The 11,356-nt window shown below is 40.0% G+C and overlaps 1 protein-coding gene across 1 annotated transcript in view; it reads left to right on the plus strand.

Moving 5' to 3' along the window:
* The first annotated feature begins 644 nt into the window (after positions 1-644).
* The window catches only part of CHKA (choline kinase alpha), a 25,086-nt gene continuing 14,374 nt past the window's right edge, over positions 645-11,356 (plus strand). The window contains exons 1-4 of the mRNA XM_014517769.2: positions 645-649; positions 1,800-1,911; positions 8,824-8,877; positions 10,090-10,123. Of these exons, the coding sequence (XP_014373255.1) occupies positions 645-649; positions 1,800-1,911; positions 8,824-8,877; positions 10,090-10,123 (205 nt within the window). The remainder of the gene's footprint in view (positions 650-1,799; positions 1,912-8,823; positions 8,878-10,089; positions 10,124-11,356) is intronic.

Raw genomic sequence — 11,356 nt, forward strand, 5'->3', positions numbered from 1 at the left:
CATAATTTCTTTATTTAACTCTGTGCACAGCATATAATCACTTGTGCTGCTTTAGTTTTAGTCTCGTTGTAGTCTGCAGTGACATGTCCTTGTACTAATTTGTTTTCTATGCCTAGTTAAATAGACATTTTGCCAGGCCAAACTGCCCTTTTTTTTTAATGTAAAGCCTGCCAGCCTGGGGCTGCTCTGACCCAACTCACCATGCAATGGAGGGGCTGGGTGAGGCACAAAGGCATTCTAGTGCACATGTAGACACAGGGATGTTTACTATGGAGCTAATTAGCCAAACTGCAGTAGATGTCTCGTGTAGACATGCCCAGTTGGTACTAAACTTATTTGAAGTTGTTCTTTAAAACATCTGGTAATAAATATAATTATAAAGAGGAGCAAGCATAGCATTTACAACAGACTCGTGTTGATGTCTTATGACTGACTGCACTGCTATGACCAGTGATCAAAGCTAATGTTCCATATGTTTAATACATATGGAAAGAGCCAGAAAACTCAAAACACTGTGAAGTTATAACTGGTAAGATTGTGAAGGATTAAACCATGTGAAAGTCCTTAAAATCTCAGTGGTGTTAAACATTACAGTTCATACATGCTAAGTCCTCTGCCATGTTATGCAATATTGAAGTTAGTTCATGCCGTGAGCAGGTTTGTGTTGCAAGCTAATACTCCCTGACCTGCACAGCTCCAACTTGCCCCTAGAGCAGCGGGTGTCAACTCCATCTGACCCCACAGGCTGCATGAGTGGCACAGGGCTGGTCCACAGACTTGGTTGGTCCAGGGTCCCAGTCCAAGCAGGTGTGGTACCAGGGACCAGCTTATGGGGTGCTGAGCTAGATCTGGGTTGTGGGATGTATGTGACACCCCTGCGCTAGACAGCTGCGAGTGGGGGTGTTGATAGGAGCTGCCAAGGCTCCTCATGGTTGCTTGGCTCTGTCAGTCTGAGGCAATAGAGTTCAGGAGGATAGATGGCCTTCATGGGGTGGATTGGGGAAGCAGTGCATTCTGGGATGCTGGAGGACTGCAGATTGCTTGTTATCGTTCATGTGGGCTGACATTACAGCATCACGAACTGCCTAACACCAGCTAGAGATGCTTCTTACCCAAAGATGCATAACTTTGGGATGCTCTGATGGCACTTAGCTCATCTTTTCCTACCTTAATGCCTGGATGCTTCTGCCTTGAGAGCATTTTAACACATGGGAAGGGTAACATCTAATAGCACCCTTAGCATCACAAGCTAGTGGAGAAGAAATTTCCTGGAGTTTTAAGATGTTGGTCAGAAAAAGCTCAAAGCAGAGAAGTAGATAATGCAGGTCAGGGACCAAGATCTTACTCGGGTAAAACCAGGTGTTAATTTATGACTTGGGGTTTCTTTAAGTAATATTCCAGCAAACTTTTAAGAATAGCCCCTACACCAGTTCACTGTATAAATGATAAAATTATCTTTGAAGTGTAGCAAAGGCTATTCTCAACGTTTGTTGGAATAAAGACTCCTGCTAACCCACAGTCATAAGTTAACACCTGTTTTCACCTGGGTGGGGGGGAATTGAGCCTCTCCCCTTTCAGTAAGCATTTGACAGGTAGTTCTGTGATGACTTGCCAAGATATATTAGAAATTTTAGCATGTTGCTCCCTTGCTTTTGAGCTTGTGGTATGTGAAGAAAACTTGAATGTAGTCTGTTTAGGCTAGGTCGCCAATTTCTGATTTGACAGAACAAAGTCTTGGAACGCATAAATCTAAATTGTCACTGAGGTAACTTGCATAAACTTGTCACTTCTTTTGACAGAGGTGGCCTCAGCAATGTGCTATTCCAGTGTTCATTACCTGACACCATAGAGACAATTGCAGATGAGCCACGAACAGTCCTCCTTCGTCTATATGGTGCAATTCTACAGATGGTGAGTATGTTGAATGCTTTGGGAGTGGGAGGGTTTCTGTAGCTTAACCTTAGAATGTATTTGAAGAGCCCTGAATCAGTAATGCATTGTAAACATGTTGCTTTTACTGTTTGGGAGTGTCTTGGTGACAGGGTTGATCTTAAGGTTAATATAGTTCATATTGGTTTGTTGCTTATAAAAATGTACTTCTGTCTTCAAAAATCCTAACTGGTGTGTATCAGCTGACAGATTTACTTGATGCTGGTTCAGCCCATAACATGTGTTTTTTGGTGTTAAGTTTGGAGTATGGTATTCCAAAATAGTTATTAACCCTGCTTTCTTGTAACTTGTAGGGTTTTGCTTAACTAGCAAGATTTCAAAGGACTAAACCATCTGGAATCCTTTTAAATCTTGGCATTGTCTTTATGGACCGTTCTGAGGTTGAAGTAGAAATTTTGTTGAACATGCTGGGAATACTCTCTAGGCAATTTCTTAGAGGTCTGAATATATTGTATGTAATACTGTAAAACTTACTGATCTACAGTATTAGTCAACACCGAGCACAAGTTCCCAATGCCCTGTAACAATTCCAAAATATTTTGCAGTTGTGCTGTTATAAATTTTTAATGCTGTTTACTTGTCAAAAGTAAGCTATAGCTTGTAAAACTAGATTTGAGAGTTAATGGCTGTTTCCAGGTGAGCAAAATAGCCTGGTTTTGGTATCCATAAATTTAGGGTACTGTCAGGTTCCCAGTCACTTGCCTTGACTAATCTACTGGAGATATTGGATCAACTTAACTACTGAAATTCTGGTCCATGGTTTCCTTCTGAGCATTCACCCACAGTGGCATATTTCTTCCTATTTAGATGCTGTTGCTTAAGTACTTGCAAAGAAGTAGGTTTGAAGTTTGACCTTTCACTAATGAAAGTTAAGACCTTTGGTAACTGCTTAACACTTGTTAGCTTGCCCTACTGTAGCTAAATATTGCTGCAATATGCAAAAGAGAGCATGTAAAAAATGGTTTGAAACTACAACAAAATGCATACAGTAGAGGTAAGTTGAGAGTAGTCTTAATTTGATGAATAAGACTTCATTAAGCTAAGCTTCAAACTTTCTGGAAACAAGTTGAATCTATTATTAAAACTAAATCTAGAATCTGTTTTGGCACCTGGTTATAGAAATTGATACTATTTTTACCTAAAATTAGTTGACTTAAGCAAAACTGATTGGACTAACTTTTATTTGGTCTTAAAAGCATAGTAGTTGTAAGTTTTGCAGCCATTTTCCTACTTATCTTTGTTATAGAAGAGCTATACATTTTCCCTTTTAATAATGCTCTGAAGAAAAGTAGCCATGCATTATAAAAGTGCTCAGGGGAAAAAAGCACAAGAATTGGTCATCTTCCTTTTTTCTTCTAGGGTTTTTCTTAACTTACCTCTTCTGTACACAGCTCACAAAAGAATCTAAAGATGTTAGTCTCTCTCAAACCTAAGGACTAATTCATCTAATTAGCTTTTAAAAGCTCAGTGTGCAACTTTCTAACCTTTCTACTCTGGGTGTTGAAGGATCTTTTGATATGTCTAACTACCTTTATTTCCATAGTGGCAGTGAAATGACTGCTCTTGTTGGTGCAGTTCACTAAGGGTTAAGTAAGCAGACTGCCCCAAGGTAAAACTTTCAGATTGCATTGAGGTTCACAGTTTCTGTCAACAAACACTTGTCTCTTCCAGTGCTACCTCTTTAAACAAATTAGAACATAAGCAAACTGATTTTACTGGGGGTATTTTGTAAGCCTCATCTAAGATTGTAGTGAACTTTCAAATGTTAAGATGCTTCTGACAAGGAGGGGAATTTTTATCCAAATTTCTTGTTATTTTTAGCTGTCAGTTCACTGAAATTCTTTTCAAGTTCCCTAGTTATGTTGTAAGGGACTGTGTAGGTGAGTAGTTCTTCAATTTTTGGTCTTAACCCTAAAATTGACAAGCATTCTTGAGTAAAGTTCTTGGGTCTTAATGGTCACAACTTCCAAGTCGGTTCATTTTTGTGACATGTTGCAACACTTTTAATGCTAGTCAGTTAAAGTTCTGTTGAAACTGGTGTGCCCAAAACAAGCTATGCCAGCTTCCCTTATTTTTGTACTCTGAATTGATATCAATCTCCAATAAACTAAAATAGATGAAATTAAAGAAATCAGAAGATCACACGATTTCCAAGGAATGAATGCTAGAAAAGTTACTAGTACTGAACTTTTTTTTTAAATGAAGGGATAGCAGCAGCACAGCTATAAAAGTTAGCTTTGAAAGAACCAGTTCCTTGCAAATTTAAAAATAACCCCAGTTTGCTTATTATGAATCTTGGAAGAAACAAATGTTCGTACATACAACTCCATTTAATATAAGCCATGCCAGTTAGCTAAAGCTGCCACCTGGGGATGGCTTTGCCTCCCTCTGTCATAGCTGATCTGTTAAGCCAAATTTCTGTGTGCATGAATGTTTGCGGGGCGGGGTGGGAGAAGTTGGGTGGGAGAGGTGAGTTGAGTTGGCTTGTCCATTATGACTGGTCTTGCTGGCCTGGTTGTCTAAACATTGAAGACTTCTTTTGAGTAGATCCATGAGCAGACTTTTTTTTTTTTTTTTTTTTAAGGGCAAATACTTGTGCTTGTGAAGAGGTTATGGTACTAACAACATCTAAAATTCAAGTGTGTTTTGAGGCACAATGCAGATATGCTATCAATGCAGAAAGCTAATCAATGCATCTTTGTCATGCTTCTCATTTGAGCGGCCTCTACATTGCCCCCCACTCCAAAATTGCCATGGGAGCACTTAAGCTAAAACTTCCTCATGATAACAAAATTACTTTAATTGTTGGGTGTTGTGGTTTACAAATCACTGAAAGAGAAGCCTGTCCAACCACACCGCATGCCTTAACTTCTTAAACTTTTGTTCAGCTTATGAAATTCCAACAATGTTTGAATTAATATTTCTTCATGGTAGACAGGGCAGCATTTCAACATTTGGTGCTATAAACTGAAAAGAAATTTAGTTTACCTGTCAAAATATAGTTTGGCAAGTAATTCATATGACTCCTTTTCATGTCAAAAGAACCTTGAACTCTGCTTCACTGGGTTAGTTAGCTTACAGTAGCCAAAATTTACCAAGTCTTGTGTTATCCTCAGCAATATAGAGATTTGATGTTCCTATAGCTTCTAAACTTGCACTTGAGCAGACACTGAAACTTAATGCTAGCCATGAATCTGGCAACTTGTTTCATACCTGCCTTGCTGCCTTTTACTGTAACTAAATAAACTGCTGATTGCTGTGTAATTGTAACTGTTTTTTTGTGATTGTTGCTGTCCATACTTGTTTGTGGCATGGAATATCTACAAATCCCTGGTATTAGCAGATGGCTTTAATGAAGCCAAGCACCTATATTATGGGGGAATATTTGTGTTGGGTGGCATTAAGGGTGTTCTGGGGGGGGTAATGTACCACTCTAGTTGTATATGCATGTGTTCTCTGCTGCAGGCTTGCCCATGCGATCGTGCCTAGAGCACTCTGGTTTCCAGGTGACAGACACGATTCACGGTATAGTATGAGATATCTGAAGTTGGAGCATTCTCTACAGCTTTCATTTCTCTAGTTCTGGATTTAATTTTTTTTTTATTTATTTATTTTTTTTAAGAATAAGGGTTAAGTAGTACCAGCTACTGTTTACTGAGTACTAAAAATTTGTACAAAATACTGCCCCTTCCTTTCCTCTGCTCCCTCATTAGAGAATGGTAACTCTGTCCAAAGTCAAGGTAAGCAATATTTCTGTGCATGTGTAGCTTTTTTTATCCTTTATGATTGTCTTCTACCCATTTGTTGTTGGCGGGACTTATTCTAACTTCATTCCCTTCAGATCTAGCTACATCAGGGACTGAACACAAGTTAGCTGAATAAAACTTAATAGTGTTGCCAGATTGCAAGGACTATGCATCCCTTTGTTGGGTAGTTCTCATACCAACTTTAATGATCTGTTTCTAAAGTCCAGGAAGGATTTTAGATAGACTGATACTGCACATACTATTTTCTTTTGTCAGGAATATTTCAAGATACAAAAACTGGTGTTGCATTATCACCTAGGGGCATTTTAATTTCGTCTGCAAATTGAGCTGGTCATTAAAGTTGAGTACATTTTACAAAGGTACAAATTTCAGCGCTAGAAATAAACATGGAAACAGCTTGGGTCCACTTTTTAAAGAATAGCTATCTCTGCTACCATTAGTTGTGGACTTTTGATGCTGAATTTATTTCATCCAGGATTATTCTGAGTCATAAGCAAGCTAACTTTTTCAGGTGAAATCAGTTGTCCAGCAAATTCTGCAGTGTTGGGACAAAGGTGCACAACTCCAGTTTTCCCTGGCCTACTTGATCACTGTAAACAGTCTAGTTGTGGTCATCATACTTGCAGATGGAGATACCTGTCCATTTGATATTCATAAAGAAGAAAACAGTCAGAGCATGTTTAATAGGTTGCTATAAGATCATAGTGAGGAAAACGCTAGTTCAGTCTTGGTCATTTAAGTTTAGAGATCACAGGTTCTTCAAGGGTGAAGATCTTATCAGAATAGTTTGTGGCTAGAAGATGTAAAGACTTAAGAAGAATTTTTGTTTCTTTATTTATTTTTTTATTTTTTTACACCTCAGTATGATATACCTTGTCACAGCTGCAACTACTGACCAAAATCTTGGGGGGGGTCTTCCCTTAATCTGCTTCAGAAATCCCCTCACAACACCTGGAAGTAATTAGTGACCATCTAATTTGAGCAGTTAAACTTTTTCACTTCTCTTTGAAATAAAACCAAGACTAATGCTGGCTCTACCAAGAGTAGCACTGCTAGAGCTTTTGATAATACCTTGCAAGTAATGAAAACAAGAATTGAAGCCACCTATTCATTAGCAAATAATCACCAGAAATGGATTCCGTTCATCCTTAGTCAAGTTGCCACCTACAAAAATAACATTTCAAGGAAGTAGCTTTTTCATGCCTTACTAAACCAAATTTAAAATGGACTTCTTAGCTGCTGACAGTTGTCTCTTAATGTAACTTCCATCACACAACCTACAACAACAAAAATTGCTAGCATGCAGAGAGCTGACAATCCAAGTAGTCCTAATTCAGTATCCCCAGCTAAAAGAAATAACCATTTCTAGAGTTGCTTCACTATGAACTCCCTATTCATAGTCCATCTTCTTTCTTGTTTGGACATTTAAAGTATTCTGTGCTGAGGGAACAGAAAAGAGGAAGGGATGCTGCGGAAGGTTTTCTTAGGATCCTGCAGCATGTCCTGCATTGTCTTAATGGCACTTACTGTGTGTTCAGTGGAAGACTTCTCGGACGCTAGTCTGAAGAATGCTCTTAGAACTGGCCAGCTTTTTGATTCACTGACCTAAGTGCAGTGGAAGTGGATGCCAGATCAGGTTCTAGGGGAAAGCCATCTAATCTACTTACCTTCTTATGACCTGAACCATTCTAGGAGCATCATTAAGCAGGAAAGACTCCTGGATGGTGAGTAACCCTGAAACAAGAAAAAGCATTAAGATGCAATAGTGGTATTGATGTGAGACACTTCTCCCCATCCCTCTCCCCCATCTCTTTTGCCCTCCCCCCCCCCACCTCCCCCGGGCTCCTCTGTAAATGACTCCATTGTGTAACTTCATGTTAAGATTGGTGAATGTGTTTTGACTTAATATTTCCTTGAGATGAATAGATGCTAATGGCAGCCTTCATTTATATTGTCTGCTAGAAACTTAGAACGGGAAATACTTGCTGAAAGACTATATTGACTACATCCCTGTTGTACCTTTTGAAATACTGTAGCTTTATAGTTTGTGTAAATCATTAGCTTGTTGTATGGTGCTTAAGACAGCTGGCGTTGCTTAATGTATTCTGTTCAGTTCACATTTCCACCTTTTGTACGGATGTGTTAGAGCTTTGAAACAGAAGGGTATGTTTTATGGTTCCATGAATCAGATGTTTCTATTCAGAAGGTGGAGAGAGGCTTCCTTTATGGCCTTCAAACCTAGTCTGGTTTGAACAGTGAGCTGTAGAATTGCAGTATTAATAGCGGCCACAAACTGCCATTAATCTGAACTCTGAGTAAATATTTGCTTACTCCTTGCCTTCAAAAGACTCCAAGGTTTTGCTCTTTCTTACATTTAAAATGTGCAACTGTGTTTAAAAGCATGTGCCATTGAGAGCTCAGCTGCTGAGGGTATGGCTTAAATGCATTGGAATTGTTTTGTGATGGCCATCGGCAAACACCGTCCAGTATAGATTGCATGGAATAAGTCAGTAGTTTACTTGAAATTGTGCAGTTTTACTGAATTGTCTAAGTTTATACTCCATGTGTAGATAACTTTTCACAAAGTCATGATATACGCAATTGCTTGCACACGTAACAAAATACTTAGTACATATAAGCAAATGGGAATAGCAAAGCGGGTACTCCTGCAAGCTTTCCACTCAAGCAGCCAATGTCACTCTATGGCTTTATTCAGTTTCTGCTGTCTGAGATTATAAAATCTTTTGGATCTAGCTGCAGGAAAGCTGTTTTCCACAGTGACATCAAAAAACAAATACTAGAAGTGTTTTAAATTTTTTAATTTACACATTTTAAATCCAATCTTTAATGTACTGCAGCTCTTAATTGCCAATATTTAATGTGGCTTTGCCTCACTGGTACATCTTTTTGGAGTCGTCTGCTGTATGCAGCAAGACAAGGGGTCAGACACTGAATACTAGTGGTATAGCTATTACTGATTAGATCAAATGCGGAGTCATAGTTAACTATAGCTGTCACTTCTACTCCCTCTGTTCTGGTGGCTGCGAGTTTATCGTGTTAGCTGTTATCTTCTCACTGTAAGTCCGTCCTTTTTTCTCATTCATAGAGATCCTGTAACAAGGGAGGTTCTGGACAGGCTCAGAAGGAAAATGACTTAACAGTAAGTAATTCTTCTGGTTGTATCTCTGCAGTAAGAGTTCAGAAACCTGCCCAAGATGGATATGATGAATGCTGCTCTTGATGTTGTGCTTCTCTAGAGAAATGGAGGAAGTTAAATCATTTGTATTGCTTTTTTCTTTAGTGACTTCTCTTCTATTGACTCATTCAGTCATGTTGGACAAAGTCTATGTTCTTTGCATGTCAGATGCTGTGCTCACTTATGCTGCCTCAAATATGAACTTAAATCCTGTATAGGAGAACCTGCAGGTTGAGGAGACTAAATGGAATTTAATCTTGCTTAAAGATGCCACTTGTGCAGGGTTGTAAGTCCTGAATCTTAAAACATTATTTCCTGACTGATAGAATTCTCCTGGTACTGCTGTCCATAGCTGAACAGCACTAGCTGCTTTGCATCCTCCTTGTTCATTCCCCTAGTTGCTTTCTTCTTGACCATGGTTGAAGATAACATACAGTTTGTCAGATACAAAAATACTATCTTTTCTCGTATTACCTGCCTGCAAGTCGCATCATTGACAACTCTAAAATTCTTGGGCACTATTTCTTGCAGTTTGGAGGGGGAGGGGTTGATGCATACAATGATACTTCCACGAAGATGGAGGAAGAATATGAACAAGGCTAGCCATATTTTTTTTATTTTATTTTTTTTAATCTAAGGAGTTCTTTCCTCCTTAATTTGATTGTTTGAAAAGATGGAGATTCTAACTGTTGGCATATGCTTGCACATCTGGTCTTCTGCTTTGAAACTCACAACATTGGTTTCAGGAAAACACTTTGCCATTAGCAGATTCGGTGATTTTTTTTTTTTGAATGGGTATAATGGTAGATTTAAAGAGGCACGTTTGCCAGGCTTCAGAGACAAAATACAGAGATCAAAGCATCTCCAAGGTAGGAAGATAAACTAGAATAATCTCATGCAGTCTTGAAACTATTAATTGACTGAAAATGTACCATTTCTGCTGGAAAATAGGACAGCACAGAAACATTCACAAACTTAAAGCCAGGAATTCCTGCTATTCAGTGCAGTAAAATTTAGAAAATAATATCTGAATGTTGTCTTTGATTCAGGATAGGTTTTCCTGTTCTTACTAAAAATACTTGCATGGTTACTTGGTTAAACTTTGAATGTGAAAATGTATCATTGCTTAGACTTTTGTTTGAATTGCCAAATGAGAGTTAACCTTTTTTTAAATAGGTCTTTAACCCTGCAGCCAGCATCAACTTCCAAGGTGAATTTCTACCTTTAAGTCTTCAAAACTTACATGAAGTTTTAGTTGTGCTTGGTTGACTCTTAGAACTGTCTGAATTCTTTTTGTTTTAAACTCAGTTTTAGTTGGACTGAACTTTCAGGCTAAAAATTAACAGGTCATCTTGTATTGCTTTAAAAGTATATTCAGGACCTCCTTTTTCAAAGGCCTTTGGGTAAATAATTAACTTTTTACTTGTAATAACCTCAGTTTCTGAAGGGTCAATCAGATTTGCAGTGATAAACTTATCTAGCCTTCCAGTATAGCTTAAAAGGAGATTTTACAAGGCATTGCTGTCTACATATGTGGAAATGTAGTAACATTTATTAGCGAGCCTTAATTGTCTTATAACAGGGGTGAGCAATTATTTAGGCTGTAGGGCCACTTAACGAGTTTTGGTGAGCTGTCCATGGCTGTATAGCCCTGTTCCTTGACAGGTGCCTTGCCTCCATGATCTCCATCTTGGGACCAGAAGTCCTTCCCTTTGCCCCCAGAAATACAGGTACTCCTCACTTAACGACCTACCTGTTTAACAACCGCGCGGACTTACGACCAGCTCTCCGTAGAGTCGTAGAGCTGGTCGGCAGCGCGGCGTCTCGGCGTCAAGCTGAGGGAGACGTGGAGCTGACCCCGGCACCCTCCAGCCGGCTCCGCGAACCCACGAGGGGGGAGAAGCATCCACCCGGAGGGCAGCGGCCAGGACTCACTGCCATGGCCAGCGCCTTCCCGTCCCCGGTTGTTCCCCTGGAGGCCGACTATGGTCGGTAAGGGGCGGCTTCTCGCTTATCGACCAATTCGCTTAACGACCGAGTTGTAGGAACGGAACTCGGTCGTTAAGTGAGGAGTGCCTGTACTCCTTTTGGGAAGGGAGTTTGCCACTTGGCACCTGGGGGGGAAATAACAAATTGTACACTAAAAATTGAATGGGGGGGCAGCGGGGGTTGTGGGGTGCATGTAGGGATGGGGGAGGCTGTGGAAGGCAGGTACATATAGGGGGCTCCCCCCACAAATATGCCCCACCACTACACACGGCCTCTGTTGCCAGCAGCAGCAGGTGGAGTCCCCCAGTGGTGCCTGGTCCCAGTGTACGCCAGGAGTGTACATGGCTGGGCCACTGGCTCTGGTCTTGTGGAGCTCACTGCCAGGAGGAGCCCTGCACAATGAAGCCAGTGGTATAAGTTATGGGGTTTGGCCAGCGCAGCAGGGAAAGGGGTG

This window comes from Alligator sinensis, unplaced genomic scaffold (genome assembly GCF_000455745.1).
Source record: "Alligator sinensis unplaced genomic scaffold, ASM45574v1 scaffold907_1, whole genome shotgun sequence".
Taxonomy (NCBI): Eukaryota; Metazoa; Chordata; order Crocodylia; family Alligatoridae; genus Alligator; species Alligator sinensis.